Source organism: Panulirus ornatus, chromosome 7, assembly GCF_036320965.1.
Source record: "Panulirus ornatus isolate Po-2019 chromosome 7, ASM3632096v1, whole genome shotgun sequence".
Taxonomy (NCBI): domain Eukaryota; kingdom Metazoa; phylum Arthropoda; class Malacostraca; order Decapoda; family Palinuridae; genus Panulirus; species Panulirus ornatus.
In genome coordinates, this window is record NC_092230.1 from 50,328,953 (window position 1) to 50,347,143 (window position 18,191).

An 18,191-nucleotide genomic window follows, 5' to 3' on the forward strand; every position below is an offset into this window, starting at 1 on the left:
CTGACTCACTTCCCAAGCTCTCTCATCCCCAACAGACTTCATACTTGCCCCTCTTTCCAAAACTCTTGCATTTACCTCCCTAACAACCCCATCCATAAACAAATTAAACAACCATGGAGACATCACACACCCCTGCCGCAAACCTACATTCACTGAGAACCAATCACTTTCCTCTCTTCCTACACGTACACATGCCTTACATCCTCGATAAAAACTTTTCACTGCTTCTAACAACTTTCCTCCCACACCATATATTCTTAATACCTTCCACAGAGCATCTCTATCAACTCTATCATATGCCTTCTCCAGATCCATAAATGCTACATACAAATCCATTTGCTTTTCTAAGTATTTCTCACATACATTCTTCAAAGCAAACACCTGATCCACACATCCTCTACCACTTCTGAAACCACACTGCTCTTCCCCAATCTGATGCTCTGTACATGCCTTCACCCTCTCAATCAATACCCTCCCATACAATTTACCAGGAATACTCAACAAACTTATACCTCTGTAATTTGAGCACTCACTCTTATCCCCTTTGCCTTTGTACAATGGCACTATGCACGCATTCCACCAATCCTCAGGCACCTCACCATGAGTCATACATACATTAAATAACCTTACCAACCAGTCAACAATACAGTCACCCCCTTTTTTAATAAATTCCACTGCAATACCATCCAAACCTGCTGCCTTGCCGGCTTTCATCTTCCGCAAAGCTTTCACTACCTCTTCTCTGTTTACCAAATCATTTTCCCTAACCCTCTCACTTTGCACACCACCTCGACCAAAACACCCTATATCTGCCACTCTATCATCAAACACATTCAACAAACCTTCAAAATACTCACTACATCTCCTTCTCACATCATCACTACTTGTTATCACCTCCCCATTTGCGCCCTTCACTGAAGTTCCCATTTGCTCCCTTGTCGTACGCACTTTATTTACCTCCTTCCAGAACAACTTTCTATTCTCCCTAAAATTTAATGATACTCTCTCACCCCAACTCTCATTTGCCCTCTTTTTCACCTCTTGCACCTTTCTCTTGACCTCCTGTCTCTTTCTTTTATACATCTCCCACTCAATTGCATTTGTTCCCTGCAAAAATCGTCCAAATGCCTCTCTCTTCTCTTTCACTAATGATCTTACTTCTTCATCCCACCTCTCACTACCCTTTCTAATCAACCCACCTCCCACTCTTCTCATGCCACAAGCATCTTTTGCGCAATCGATCACTGATTCCCTAAATACATCCCATTCCTCCCCCACTCCCCTTACTTCCATTGTTCTCACCTTTTTCCATTCTGTACTCAGTCTCTCCTGGTACTTCCTCACACAAGTCTCCTTCCCAAGCTCACTTACTCTCACCACCCTGTTCACCCCAACATTCACTCTTCTTTTCTGAAAACCCATACAAATCTTCACCTTAACCTCCACAAGATAATGATCAGACATCCCTCCAGTTGCACCTCTCAGCACATTAACATCCAAAAGTCTCTCTTTTGCGCGCCTGTCAATTAACACGTAATCCAATAACGCTCTCTGCCATCTCTCCTACTTACATATGTATACTTATGTATATCTCGCTTTTAAACCAGGTATTCCCAATCACCAGTCCTTTTTCAGCACATAAATCTATTATTATTATTATTATTAAATCTATTATTATTATTATTATTATTATTTTTTTTTTTTATATTATACTTTGTCGCTGTCTCCCGCGTCTGCGAGGTAGTGCAAGGAAACAGACGAAAGAAGTGGCCCAACCCCCCCCCCCATACACATGTATATACATACGTCCACACACGCAAATATACATACCTACACAGCTTTCCATGGTTTACCCCAGACGCTTCACATGCCTTGATTCAATCCACTGACAGCACGTCAACCCCGTATACCACATCGCTCCAATTCACTCTATTCCTTGCCCTCCTTTCACCCTCCTGCATGTTCAGGCCCCGATCACACAAAATCTTTTTCAATCCATCTTTCCACCTCCAATTTGGTCTCCCTCTTCACCTTGCTCCCTCCACCTCCGACACATATATCCTCTTGGTCAATCTTTCCTCACTCATCCTCTCCATGTGCCCAAACCACTTCAAAACACCCTCTTCTGCTCTCTCAACCACACTCTTTTTATTTCCACACATCTCTCTTACCCTTACGTTACTCACTCGATCAAACCACCTCACACCACACATTGTCCTCAAACATCTCATTTCCAGCACATTCATCATCCTGCGCACAACTCTATCCATAGCCCACGCCTCGCAACCATACAACATTGTTAGAACCACTATTCCTTCAAACATACCCATTTTTGCTTTCTGAGATAATGTTCTCGACTTCCACACATTCTTCAAGGCCCCCAGAATTTTCGCCCCCTCCCCCACCCTATGATCCACTTCCGCTTCCATGGTTCCATCCGCTGCCAGATCCACTCCCAGATATCTAAAACACTTCACTTCCTCCAGTTTTTCTCCATTCAAACTCACCTCCCAATTGACTTGACCCTCAACCCTACTGTACCTAATAACCTTGCTCTTATTCACATTTACTCTTAACTTTCTTCTTCCACACACTTTACCAAACTCAGTCACCAGCTTCTGCAGTTTCTCACATGAATCAGCCACCGGCGCTGTATCATCAGCGAACAACAACTGACTCACTTCCCAAGCTCTCTCATCCCCAACAGACTTCATACTTGCCCCTCTTTCCAAAACTCTTGCATTTACCTCCCTAACAACCCCATCCATAAACAAATTAAACAACCATGGAGACATCACACACCCCTGCCGCAAACCTACATTCACTGAGAACCAATCACTTTCCTCTCTTCCTACACGTACACATGCCTTACATCCTCGATAAAAACTTTTCACTGCTTCTAACAACTTTCCTCCCACACCATATATTCTTAATACCTTCCACAGAGCATCTCTATCAACTCTATCATATGCCTTCTCCAGATCCATAAATGCTACATACAAATCCATTTGCTTTTCTAAGTATTTCTCACATACATTCTTCAAAGCAAACACCTGATCCACACATCCTCTACCACTTCTGAAACCACACTGCTCTTCCCCAATCTGATGCTCTGTACATGCCTTCACCCTCTCAATCAATACCCTCCCATACAATTTACCAGGAATACTCAACAAACTTATACCTCTGTAATTTGAGCACTCACTCTTATCCCCTTTGCCTTTGTACAATGGCACTATGCACGCATTCCGCCAATCCTCAGGCACCTCACCATGAGTCATACATACATTAGATAACCTTACCAACCAGTCAATAATACAGTCACCCCCTTTTTTAATAAATTCCACTGCAGTACCATCCAAACCTGCTGCCTTGCCAGCTTTCATCTTCCGCAAAGCTTTTACTACCTCTTCTCTGTTTACCAAATCATTTTCCCTAACCCTCTCACTTTGCACACCACCTCGACCAAAACACCCTATATCTGCCACTCTATCATCAAACACATTCAACAAACCTTCAAAATACTCACTACATCTCCTTCTCACATCATCACTACTTGTTATCACCTCCCCATTTGCGCCCTTCACTGAAGTTCCCATTTGCTCCCTTGTCGTACGCACTTTATTTACCTCCTTCCAGAACAACTTTCTATTCTCCCTAAAATTTAATGATACTCTCTCACCCCAACTCTCATTTGCCCTCTTTTTCACCTCTTGCACCTTTCTCTTGACCTCCTGTCTCTTTCTTTTATACATCTCCCACTCAATTGCATTTGTTCCCTGCAAAAATCGTCCAAATGCCTCTCTCTTCTCTTTCACTAATGATCTTACTTCTTCATCCCACCTCTCACTACCCTTTCTAATCAACCCACCTCCCACTCTTCTCATGCCACAAGCATCTTTTGCGCAATCGATCACTGATTCCCTAAATACATCCCATTCCTCCCCCACTCCCCTTACTTCCATTGTTCTCACCTTTTTCCATTCTGTACTCAGTCTCTCCTGGTACTTCCTCACACAAGTCTCCTTCCCAAGCTCACTTACTCTCACCACCCTGTTCACCCCAACATTCACTCTTCTTTTCTGAAAACCCATACAAATCTTCACCTTAACCTCCACAAGATAATGATCAGACATCCCTCCAGTTGTACCTCTCAGCACATTAACATCCAAAAGTCTCTCTTTTGCGCGCCTGTCAATTAACACGTAATCCAATAACGCTCTCTGGCCATCTCTCCTACTTACATATGTATACTTATGTATATCTCGCTTTTTAAACCAGGTATTCCCAATCACCAGTCCTTTTTCAGCACATAAATCTATTATTATTATTATTATTAAATCTATTATTATTATTATTATTATTATTATTTTTTTTTTTATATTATACTTTGTCGCTGTCTCCCGCGTCTGCGAGGTAGCGCAAGGAAACAGACGAAAGAAATGGCCCAACCCCCCCCATACACATGTATATACATACGTCCACACACGCAAATATACATACCTACACAGCTTTCCATGGTTTACCCCAGACGCTTCACATGCCTTGATTCAATCCACTGACAGCACGTCAACCCCGGTATACCACATCGCTCCAATTCACTCTATTCCTTGCCCTCCTTTCACCCTCCTGCATGTTCAGGCCCCGATCACACAAAATCTTTTTCAATCCATCTTTCCACCTCCAATTTGGTCTCCCTCTTCTCCTTGCTCCCTCCACCTCCGACACATATATCCTCTTGGTCAATCTTTCCTCACTCATCCTCTCCATGTGCCCAAACCACTTCAAAACACCCTCTTCTGCTCTCTCAACCACGCTCTTTTTATTTCCACACATCTCTCTTACCCTTACGTTACTCACTCGATCAAACCACCTCACACCACACATTGTCCTCAAACATCTCATTTCCAGCACATTCATCATCCTGCGCACAACTCTATCCATAGCCCACGCCTCGCAACCATACAACATTGTTAGAACCACTATTCCTTCAAACATACCCATTTTTGCTTTCTGAGATAATGTTCTCGACTTCCACACATTCTTCAAGGCCCCAGAATTTTCGCCCCCTCCCCCACCCTATGATCCACTTCCGCTTCCATGGTTCCATCCGCTGCCAGATCCACTCCCAGATATCTAAAACACTTCACTTCCTCCAGTTTTTCTCCATTCAAACTCACCTCCCAATTGACTTGACCCTCAACCCTACTGTACCTAATAACCTTGCTCTTATTCACATTTACTCTTAACTTTCTTCTTCCACACACTTTACCAAACTCAGTCACCAGCTTCTGCAGTTTCTCACATGAATCGGCCACCGGCGCTGTATCATCAGCGAACAACAACTGACTCACTTCCCAAGCTCTCTCATCCCCAACAGACTTCATACTTGCCCCTCTTTCCAAAACTCTTGCATTTACCTCCCTAACAACCCCATCCATAAACAAATTAAACAACCATGGAGACATCACACACCCCTGCCGCAAACCTACATTCACTGAGAACCAATCACTTTCCTCTCTTCCTACACGTACACATGCCTTACATCCTCGATAAAAACTTTTCACTGCTTCTAACAACTTTCCTCCCACACCATATATTCTTAATACCTTCCACAGAGCATCTCTATCAACTCTATCATATGCCTTCTCCAGATCCATAAATGCTACATACAAATCCATTTGCTTTTCTAAGTATTTCTCACATACATTCTTCAAAGCAAACACCTGATCCACACATCCTCTACCACTTCTGAAACCACACTGCTCTTCCCCAATCTGATGCTCTGTACATGCCTTCACCCTCTCAATCAATACCCTCCCATACAATTTACCAGGAATACTCAACAAACTTATACCTCTGTAATTTGAGCACTCACTCTTATCCCCTTTGCCTTTGTACAATGGCACTATGCACGCATTCCACCAATCCTCAGGCACCTCACCATGAGTCATACATACATTAAATAACCTTACCAACCAGTCAACAATACAGTCACCCCCTTTTTTAATAAATTCCACTGCAATACCATCCAAACCTGCTGCCTTGCCGGCTTTCATCTTCCGCAAAGCTTTCACTACCTCTTCTCTGTTTACCAAATCATTTTCCCTAACCCTCTCACTTTGCACACCACCTCGACCAAAACACCCTATATCTGCCACTCTATCATCAAACACATTCAACAAACCTTCAAAATACTCACTCCATCTCCTTCTCACATCACCACTACTTGTTATCACCTCCCCATTTGCGCCCTTCACTGAAGTTCCCATTTTCTCCCTTGTCGTACGCACTTTATTTACCTCCTTCCAGAACATCTTTTTATTCTCCCTAAAATTTAATGATAGTCTCTCACCCCAACTCTCATTTGCCCTTTTTTTCACCTCTTGCACCTTTCTCTTGACCTCCTGTCTCTTTCTTTTATACATCTCCCACTCAATTGCATTTTTTCCCTGCAAAAATCGTCCAAATGCCTCTCTCTTCTCTTTCACTAATACTCTTACTTCTTCATCCCACCACTCACTACCCTTTCTAATCAACCCACCTCCCACTCTTCTCATGCCACAAGCATCTTTTGCGCAATCCATCACTGATTCCCTAAATACATCCCATTCCTCCCCCACTCCCCTTACTTCCATTGTTCTCACCTTTTTCCATTCTGTACTCAGTCTCTCCTGGTACTTCCTCACACAGGTCTCCTTCCCAAGCTCACTTACTCTCACCACCCTCTTCACCCCAACATTCACTCTTCTTTTCTGAAAACCCATACAAATCTTCACCTTAGCCTCCACAAGATAATGATCAGACATCCCTCCAGTTGCACCTCTCAGCACATTAACATCCAAAAGTCTCTCTTTCGCACGCCTGTCAATTAACACGTAATCCAATAACGCTCTCTGGCCATCTCTCCTACTTACATAAGTATACTTATGTATATCTCGCTTTTTAAACCAGGTATTCCCAATCATCAGTCCTTTTTCAGCACATAAATCTACAAGCTCTTCACCATTTCCATTTACAACACTGAACACCCCATGTATACCAATTATTCCCTCAACTGTCACATTACTCACCTTTGCATTCAAATCACCCATCACTATAACCCGGTCTCGTGCATCAAAACCACTAACACACTCATTCAGCTGCTCCCAAAACACTTGCCTCTCATGATCTTTCTTCTCATGCCCGGGTGCATATGCACCAATAATCACCCACCTCTCTCCATCAACTTTCAGTTTTACCCATATTAATCGAGAATTTACTTTCTTACATTCTATCACATACTCCCACAACTCCTGTTTCAGGAGTATTGCTACTCCTTCCCTTGCTCTTGTCCTCTCACTAACCCCTGACTTTACTCCCCAGACATTCCCAAACCACTCTTCCCCTTTACCCTTGAGCTTCGTTTCACTCAGAGCCAAAACATCCAGGTTCCTTTCCTCAAACATACTACCTTTTTTTTTTTTTATACTTTGTCGCTGTCTCCCGCGTTTGCGAGGTAGCGCAAGGAAACAGACGAAAGAAATGGCCCAACCCCCCCCATACACATGTATTTACATACGTCCACACACGCAAATATACGTACCTACACAGCTTTCCATGGTTTACCCCAGACGCTTCACATGCCTTGATTCAATCCACTGACAGCACGTCAACCCCGGTATACCACATCGCTCCAATTCACTCTATTCCTTGCCCTCCTTTCACCCTCCTGCATGTTCAGGCCCCGATCACACAAAATCTTTTTCACTCCATCTTTCCACCTCCAATTTGGTCTCCCTCTTCTCCTTGCTCCCTCCACCTCCGACACATATATCCTCTTGGTCAATCTTTCCTCACTCATCCTCTCCATGTGCCCAAACCACTTCAAAACACCCTCTTCTGCTCTCTCAACCACACTCTTTTTATTTCCACACATCTCTCTTACCCTTACGTTACTCACTCTATCAAACCACCTCACACCACACATTGTCCTCAAACATCTCATTTCCAGCACATCCATCATCCTGCGCACAACTCTATCCATAGCCCACGCCTCGCAACCATACAACATTGTTGGAACCACTATTCCTTCAAACATACCCATTTTTGCTTTCTGAGATAATGTTCTTGACTTCCACACATTCTTCAAGGCCCCCAGAATTTTCGCCCCCTCCCCCACCCTATGATCCACTTCCGCTTCCATGGTTCCATCCGCTGCCAGATCCACTCCCAGATATCTAAAACACTTCACTTCCTCCAGTTTTTCTCCATTCAAACTCACCTCCCAATTGACTTGACCCTCAACCCTCCTGTACCTAATAACCTTGCTCTTATTCACATTTACTCTTAACTTTCTTCTTCCACACACTTTACCAAACTCAGTCACCAGCTTCTGCAGTTTCTCACATGAATCAGCCACCAGCGCTGTATCATCAGCGAACAACAACTGACTCACTTCCCAAGCTCTCTCATCCCCAACAGACTTCATACTTGCCCCTCTTTCCAAAACTCTTGCATTTACCTCCTTAACAACCCCATCCATAAACAAATTAAACAACCATGGAGACATCACACACCCCTGCCGCAAACCTACATTCACTGAGAACCAATCACTTTCCTCTCTTCCTACACGTACACATGCCTTACATCCTCGATAAAAACTTTTCACTGCTTCTAACAACTTTCCTCCCACACCATATATTCTTAATACCTTCCACAGAGCATCTCTATCAACTCTATCATATGCCTTCTCCAGATCCATAAATGCTACATACAAATCCATTTGCTTTTCTAAGTATTTCTCACATACATTCTTCAAAGCAAACACCTGATCCACACATCCTCTACCACTTCTGAAACCACACTGCTCTTCCCCAATCTGATGCTCTGTACATGCCTTCACCCTCTCAATCAATACCCTCCCATATAATTTACCAGGAATACTCAACAAACTTATACCTCTGTAATTTGAGCATTCACTCTTATCCCCTTTGCCTTTGTACAATGGCACTATGCACGCATTCCGCCAATCCTCAGGCACCTCACCATGAGTCATACATACATTAGATAACCTTACCAACCAGTCAACAATACAGTCACCCCCTTTTTTAATAAATTCCACTGCAATACCATCCAAACCTGCTGCCTTGCCGGCTTTCATCTTCCGTAAAGCTTTCACTACCTCTTCTCTGTTTACCAAATCATTTTCCCTAACCCTCTCACTTTGAACACCACCTCGACCAAAACACCCTATATCTGCCACTCTATCATCAAACACATTCAACAAACCTTCAAAATACTCACTCCATCTCCTTCTCACATCACCACTACTTGTTATCACCTCCCCATTTGCGCCCTTCACTGAAGTTCCCATTTGCTCCCTTGTCTTACGCACTTTATTTACCTCCTTCCAGAACATCTTTTTATTCTCCCTAAAATTTAATGATACTCTCTCACCCCAACTCTCATTTGCCCTTTTTTTCACCTCTTGCACCTTTCTCTTGACCTCCTGTCTCTTTCTTTTATACATCTCCCACTCAATTGCATTTTTTCCCTGCAAAAATCGTCCAAATGCCTCTCTCTTTTCTTCCACTAATACTCTTACTTCTTCATCCCACCACTCACTACCCTTTCTAATCAACCCACCTCCCACTCTTCTCATGCCACAAGCATCTTTTGCGCAATCCATCACTACCTATCTCTCCTTTTTTCACATCTTGGTTACATCCACACACATTTAGACACCCCACTCTGAGCCTTCGAGGAGGATGAGCACTCCCCGCGTGACTCCTTCTTCTGCTTCCCATTTTAGAAAGTTAATACAAGGAGGGGAGGATTTCTGGCCCCCCGCTCCCGTCCCCTCTAGTCGCTTTCTACGACACGCGAGGAATACGTGGGAAGTATTCTTTCACCCCTATCCCCAGGGATAATATACATATATATATACATATACACATACACACACATACACATACATATGCACATATACACACACACACACACACACACATACATATATATACATATGAAAAATTATTATTATTATTATAATGGTGGCTGATTCATGTGAGAAACTGCAGAAGCTGGTGACTGAGTTTGGTAAAGTGTGTGGAAGAAGAAAGTTAAGAGTAAATGTGAATAAGAGCAAGGTTATTAGGTACAGTAGGGTTGAGGGTCAAGTCAATTGGGAGGTGAGTTTGAATGGAGAAAAACTGGAGGAAGTGAAGTGTTTTAGATATCTGGGAGTGGATCTGGCAGCGGATGGAACCATGGAAGCGGAAGTGGATCATAGGGTGGGGGAGGGGGCGAAAATTCTGGGGGCCTTGAAGAATGTGTGGAAGTCGAGAACATTATCTCGGAAAGCAAAAATGGGTATGTATGAAGGAATAGTGGTTCCAACAATGTTGTATGGTTGCGAGGCGTGGGCTATGGATAGAGTTGTGCGCAGGAGGATGGATGTGCTGGAAATGAGATGTTTGAGGACAATGTGTGGTGTGAGGTGGTTTGATCGAGTGAGTAACGTAAGGGTAAGAGAGATGTGTGGAAATAAAAAGAGCGTGGTTGAGAGAGCAGAAGAGGGTGTTTTGAAGTGGTTTGGGCACATGGAGAGGATGAGTGAGGAAAGATTGACCAAGAGGATATATGTGTCGGAGGTGGAGGGAACAAGGAGAAGAGGGAGACCAAATTGGAGGTGGAAAGATGGAGTGAAAAAGATTTTGTGTGATCGGGGCCTGAACATGCAGGAGGGTGAAAGGAGGGCAAGGAATAGAGTGAATTGGAGCGGTGTGGTATACCGGGGTTGACGTGCTGTCAGTGGATTGAATCAAGGCTTGTGAAGCGTCTGGGGTAAGCCATGGAAAGCTGTGTAGGTATGTATATTTGCGTATGTGGACGTATGTATATACATGTGTATGGGGGGGTTGGGCCATTTCTTTCGTCTGTTTCCTTTTCGCTACCTCGCAAACGCGGGAGACAGCGACAAAGTATAATAAATATAAAAAAATAATATTATTATAATTATTATTATTGCTGATATGATAATTTTTACTCATGTAAAATAATGATTAGCTGTATTGTAAGTAAATTATTTGTTCTCATTTCCATGAATATAATTTAAGATAGAAAAATGATTTAGAAAAGTTTTGTTGATTCGTTAAGTATATAACGGAACAAATTGAAGGACATCTTAAATGCTTAAAACTATTATTTGAAATGGTATGTAACTCTCAGTGGTCTTACAAGTAGGCAAAAGTGCAAATAAGGTATAGGTGATGAACAGAAAAAATACTGTATTTTATGAAATACATCTGCCAGCAAGAAGTATAACCCAGGGTAAGCTTTTATGTACACCCCAAAAATGAATTTGTTTTATATAATTCATTACTACTATCTTTTTGTAGCAACAGTAGTGAGGTATATAGACTGTAGAGGAGTTGATTAGTAATGATAAATAGAGAAATGAATAGGTTAATGCAGTCTTTAATTTCACTTTCAAACCCTCTCCTTCCCATAAACAGGCAAGCTTCATTGTATTTTCCCAGCAGGCTTTCATATGCAAACTGTACTGTCCTCTATCAATATTTATTTATTTATTTATTATACTTTGTCGCTGTCTCCTGCGTTAGTGAGGTAGCACAAGGAAATAGACGAAAGAATGGCCTAACCCACCCACATACACATGTATATACAAACATGTCCACACACGCACATATACATACCTATACATTTCAAGGGTATACATTTATATACATACACAGACATATACATTTATACACATGTACATAATTCATACTTGCTGCCTTTATTCATTCCCATCGCCATCCCGCCACACATGAAATGACACCCCCTTCCCCCTGCACGTGCGCGAGGTAGTGCTAGGAAAAGACAACAAAGGCCACATTCATTCACACTCAGTCTCCAGCTGTCATGTATAATGCACCAAAACCATGGCTCCCTTTCCACATCCAGGCCCCACAAAACTTTCCATGGTTTACCCCAGATGCTTCACATGCCCTGGTTCAATCCATTGACAGCACATCGACCCCGGGATACCAGATCGTTCCAATTCACTCTATTCCTTGCACGCCTTTCACCCTCCTGCATGTTCAGGCCCTGATCGCTCAAAATCTTTTTCACTCCATCTTTCCACCTCCAATTTGGTCTCCCACTTCTCCTCATTCCCTCCACCTCTGACACATATATCCTCTTTGTCAATCTTTCCTCACTCATTCTCTCCATGTGACCAAACCATTTCAAAACACCCTCTTCTGCTTTCTCAACCACACTCACTTTATTACCACACATCTCTCTTACCCTTTCATTACTTACACGATCAAGCCACCTCACACCACATATTGTCCTCAAACATCTCATTTCCAACACATCCACCCTCCTTCACATAACCCTATCTATAGCCCACGCCTTGCAACCATTTAACATTCTAAGAACCACTATTCCTTCAAACATACCCAATTTTTGCTTTCTGAGATAATGTTCTTGCCTTCCACACATTTTTCAACACTCCCAGAACTTTCACCCTCTCTCCCACCCTGTGACTAACTTCCGCTTCCATGGTTCCATCCGCTGCCAAATCCACTCCCAGACATCTAAAACACTTCACTTCCTCTAGTTTTTCTCCATTCAAACTTATCTCCCAATTGACCTGTCCTTCAACTCTACTGTACTTAATAACTTTGCTCTTATTCACATTTACTCTCAGCTTTGTTCTTCCTCGCACTTTACCAAACTCAGCCACCAGCTTCTGGAGTTTCTCACCCAAATCAGCCACCAACGCTGTATCATCAGCGAACTACAACTGACTCACTTCCCAATCCCTCTCATCCATAACAGACTGCATACTTGCACCTCTCTCCAAAACTCTTGCATTCACCTCCCTAACAACCCCATCCATAAACAAATTAAACAACCATGGAGACATCAGGCACCCCTACCGCAAGCTGACATTCACTGAGAACCAATCACTTTCCTCTCTTCCTACTCGTACACTTGCCTTTCTACATTGGCACCATACATATATTTTGCCAATCCTCAGGCACGTCACCATGATCCATACATACATACTTTGAAAATACTAACAAATAACACAACATAGTCACCTCCTTTCAAAAGAAATTCAGCTGCGAAATGATCCACTCCAACTGGTTTTTCTATGTATTTTCTTGTTTTTCACTCTTTGTTAGCCTACTTCAAAGCCAATTTTTAATTCTCTAAAAAGTTTTTTGATTCTCACTCATCCCAACTCTCATTTGCTTTCTTTTTTTACTCTTGCACCCTCTTGATATCTTGCTAGTTTCCCTTACACATCTACCAATAATCTGCACTCCTTCCCCGTAATGTTACACCATATACTGCTCTTTTCTCTCTTATTTGCAAATTTGCTACATCCCATCAGTCATTACCCTTTCTTCTCTGCCTATCTCCCATCTTACACATGCTACATGCATCTCTCTCACATATCAGCACTGCTTCCTTAAGTACTTCCCATTCCTCACCCACCTCCCTCGCTTCATGTCCTCCCACCTTTAACCATTCTGCTTTCAATTACTCCTGATATTTCTTTACACAAGTCTCTTTTCCAAGCTCTTTACTCTCACCACTCTCTTCTCACCCGTAAAGTTTCCTCTTTTCCAAAACCTTTACAAATCTTCACTCTCTCCTCCACAAGGCAATGATCAAACATCTCATCAGCTGTCCCTCTCAGCAAATTCACATGCAGCAGTCTCTCTTTTGGACAGGTGTTAGTATGTCCACCGACCATCTTTTCAACTCGTATATGTATACTTGTGTATGTTCCTTTTTGTAAACCAGGTATTCCCACTCACCAGTCCTTTTTCAGCATGCAACTCCACAGGCTATTCACCGTTTTCATTCACAGTAATGAATAACCCATGACCCTCAATTGCCATATTACTCACCTTCACATGTAAATCACCCATATCTATTATCCATTCTCTTACATCAAAACTGCTGACAGCAAGGGTCTTGGAAAAGAGGGACAGGTATGTAGTCTATTTTGGGTGTGAGAGGGTTCATAGTATATATTTTTTATAATCTAATTAATTCTCCCACCTGTGCTGAAATGGTTGGGATGGTTTAAACATATGGAGAGAATGAGTGAGATGAAGTTAACAAAAGGGATGTATGTATCTGAAGGGGAGAGGAAAAAGAGCAGAGGAAGACCGACATGAAGATTGAAGGATGGAGTGAATAAGATTTTGAGTGCTCTATTCCTGCAGATGCATGAAGGTGAAAGGCATGCATTGGATAGATTGAATTGAAACAATGTGGTATACAGTGGTTATGTGCCCTTAATAGACAGAGCCAGGTCATATGAAGCAGGTGAGGGAAACTATAGCAAGGTCTGTAGGGACTGGTTGTGTGTAGACTTTGGTTGTGATGCATTAAACATGACAGTGATTGGATATGAATGAATGAGTCCTTTTTGTCGACAGTTTGTTTTGTTATGTTGCTAATCCAGAAACAGCAAACAATTATGAAAAAAATCACATCTCTGGTAATTAAAGAATTCTCTCTGTAAATTGTTTATTTTTTGCAGGATATATGGGGGAATGTGGTCTTAGAGGTGGGTATGCAGAGATTGTCAATTTGGATCCTCAAGTGAAGGCTTTGTACCTAAAGAGTATCTCGGCCAAGCTTTGTCCAACAACACTTGGTCAGGTAGGTTTTTCATACTTTATTGATAAAAACATATGTTATATTGACTTCTGCTACTTACGTAGTCTTTTTGAGAGAAAACGTTATTGACATTTTTGTCATTTGCTTTTGCTAGTCACACTGCAGTGCCTCTTCTATTTATTCTCAATCTTTATATCAGCCTTAAAGTCTGCTATCTTGCAGGGTTGCAGCATGCTACTTTTATCAAATGTTGGTTTTTGTTTTTTCAAGTTTGGGACTGTATAACTGTTTGGAAATGAAATATATTGACTTTTGATTTGTAGGATATGATGTCATGTCAGTAGATGCTTGATATAGCTGGGAAGGATACATGCATGCAGACATGAATGTGTCATGCATCCCATTTCCAAAGACATGCATCCCTTCAATATTTCTTACGGAGATAATAGTAAGAATAAACTTTGATTTCCAGTCTTGTGACTTATCATGTCTATATTATTCCTGATGTAGAGGATTAAACAATAATTCTTTTTTGTTCCCTTAAATCAGGTTACACTAGTTGATCAATGTTGTTTGCTTACCGCAGATTATCCAGGGCGAAATCACTGGTTGTGAAGGTAGCATAATATACTACTATGTTCTGATGATTGATCTGATTAAAAGAATTATTCAGTAGCAGAGAGTGACAGGTGATAATCAAGTCAAATTTTGAAGATATTAAGAGTGTTGCTTTGAACAACATGTCTTGGGTGCTTATTTTACCCATCAGTACCATTATTGGTATTGAAGTATTTTGTGCAGTCCATATCATTTCCATGACCTCTAAGTTTTAGTTCATTTACTCTTGTTGGTAGTGGTGGCACAACCGTGAACAAGTGGACAAGTAAGTTTTTTCAGTTCATGTACAGAGTTATATGTTCATTAAAACTGATTTCTTTTTTAGGCTGTAATGGAGTGTGTTGTGAACCCACCACAGGAGGGAGAGCCTTCATATGAACAATTCATTGAGGAAAAGAACAAAGTTTTATCATCACTTGCAAAGCGTGCCAAGATGGTTGCTGAAACATTTAATTCTGTGCCAGGAATGTCATGCAATATTGTTCAAGGAGCCATGTATGCTTTTCCACAGGTAATGATATTTTTGTAAAGGAAAAGTAAAAAGTCCTTATGATCTCGTTTAGGATTAGGTAATTGCCACTTGGTTAATGATGATAGGAGTTATGCCTTACTGTAAATGCTTGGTTGATAATAATGGATTTGAATATATAATGGACTTTAACTATGTGTGATTATGGTTAAGATGAAGAGGCTGGTTACAGAAATCTTGGCATGTTTTTTGAGTGGAAAAGGATTAATCTTCTTTTGTAATGTCCCTCTATATTTTTTTCTTGCTCAGATATCTGAATATTGTAGCTGCATTAACTTAGAATGTTGAAGATTTATGACTTATCATTTTATGGATAATTTCTTGAAAATATCACCATTAACCAGACATTTTAGCTTCACTGTTTCAAGATTGTTATTGGGTTCTTTGTCCTTGGATAGAAGACCCATTTCTCATGTCTTTGTATCTGCTCAGTTCTCAGAACTCCAGGCTGACTGATGAGAGATGTTTCTCATCTGGTTAGGACACTTGGGGTTTCTTTTATATCTTGCTCCTTTACATAAGGACAAGATTTTTTAAATTTCAAGACAGCTTGATGGCCTGGCCTTTTCTTAGAAGACAAAAAGTTTTTTGCTTTGGGAACTAATTTGCATTACTTTGATTTAGCCCTGGGTCAAGGGTTAAGTTTGTTCTTCATTTTTTCGTAGGCAACCTCAGATCAAGGGTCAAGTCTGTTCCTCACTTTAGTGAAGCATACTATTGAGTGGAAGTTATTTGGTCAAGTCATCCAGTAAATTTGGAAATTCTAGGTTTTGTTATAAGTAGGCCGTTTTCATTATGTCATTCCCTTCTTAGAGCTAAGCTTTTTCTAATGAGATCATTCTTGTAATAACTGCAGTTTCCTCACTGGTCAAACCTCCCCCTATTGGAGTTTAAGGTTTCCCATTGCATTGTTTGGAATGATTTCTATTTGGATATGAAAAGTCAGTATGTGGGATCTCAGTTTTAAGTTCCAAGCCTAATATCATCACATATAATGTTTTATTCATTGCTTTTGTATTCCATACATGTGAATGATGGTTGGCAAAATTAAAAAGTTTAAGAGAAGATTTATTTCATAATTTTTCATACTTGGTCGGTAGTGCACTGGTGCCAGGAACAGACAAAGATTTTAATGAGAAACCGCAGAAGTTGGTGACAGTTTTGAAAAGTGTGTAAAAGGAGAGAGTTAGGTTCAGCAGGGCTGAGGACAAGTTAATTGGGATGTGAGTTTGAATGGAAAAAAATTGGAGGGAGTGAAGTAATTTAGACATCTGGGAGTGGATGTAGCAGAGAATGGAACCATGGAAGTGGAAGTGAGTCATAGGATGGGGGAGGGGGCAAAGGTTCTAGGAGTGAAGAAGAACGTGTTGAAAGAGAGAACATTATCTTGGAAAGCAAAAATAGATAGGAATAGTAGTTCCATCAATATTATATGATTTTAAGGCATGGGCTGTAGATAGGGTTGTACAGAGGAGGGTGGATATGTTGGGAATGAAATGTTTGAGGACATTATGTGGTGTAAAGTGGTTTGATCGAGTATGTAATGTAGGGATAAGAGAGATGTGTGGTAATAAAAAGAATATGGTTGAGAGAGCAGAAGAGGGTGTGTTGAAATGGTTTGGATATAGGGAGAGAATGAGTGAGGAAAGGTTAACAAAGAAGATTTTTGTGTCAGAGGTGGAGGGAACAAGGAGAAGTGGGAAACCAATTTGCAGGTGGAAGGATGGAGTGAAAAAGATTTTGAGTGATCAGGACCTGAACGTGCAGGAGGGTGAGAGGCATGCAAGTAATAATGTGAATTAGAATGATGGGGTATACTGGGATCAACATGCTGTTAATGGACTGAACTAGTGCATGTGAAACGTCTGGGGTAAACCATGGAAAAGTTTTGTGGGGCCTGGATGTGGAAAGGGAGTTGTGGTTTTGGTGCATTACACATGACAGCTAGAGACAGTGTGAACGAATGTGTCCTTTTGTCTTTTCCTAGCACTACCTCATGATGGGGAGGGAGGGATGCTATTTCATGTGCAGCGGGATGATGATAGGAATTAATTAAGGTAGCAAGTATGAATATGTGCATTTGTATATATGTATATGTCTGTGTATTCTTTCTCCCCTATCCACAGGGATAGGGGAGAAAGGAATGCTAACATGGGAGACAGCGTCAAAGCATAATATATAGAGTATGTATAAATCTGGGGGCCTTGAAGAATGTGTGGAAGTCGAGAACATTATCTCGGAAAGCAAAAATGGGTATGTTTGAAGGAATAGTGGTTCCAACAATGTTGTATGGTTGCGAGGCGTGGGCTATGGATAAAGTTGTGTGCAGGAGGATGGATGTGCTGGAAATGAGATGTTTGAGGACAATGTGTGGTGTGAGGTGGTTTGATCGAGTGAGTAACGTAAG

The 18,191-nt window shown here is 41.5% G+C and overlaps 1 protein-coding gene across 2 annotated transcripts in view; it reads left to right on the forward strand.

The window, feature by feature from the left end:
* The window catches only part of LOC139749636 (alanine aminotransferase 1-like), a 269,611-nt gene that overhangs the window by 182,721 nt on the left and 68,699 nt on the right, over positions 1 to 18,191 (forward strand). For both annotated transcript variants that reach the window (XM_071663791.1, XM_071663790.1), the window contains exons 9-10: positions 14,558 to 14,679; positions 15,581 to 15,766. In XM_071663791.1, coding sequence (XP_071519892.1) covers positions 14,558 to 14,679; positions 15,581 to 15,766 — 308 coding nt within the window. The remainder of the gene's footprint in view (positions 1 to 14,557; positions 14,680 to 15,580; positions 15,767 to 18,191) is intronic.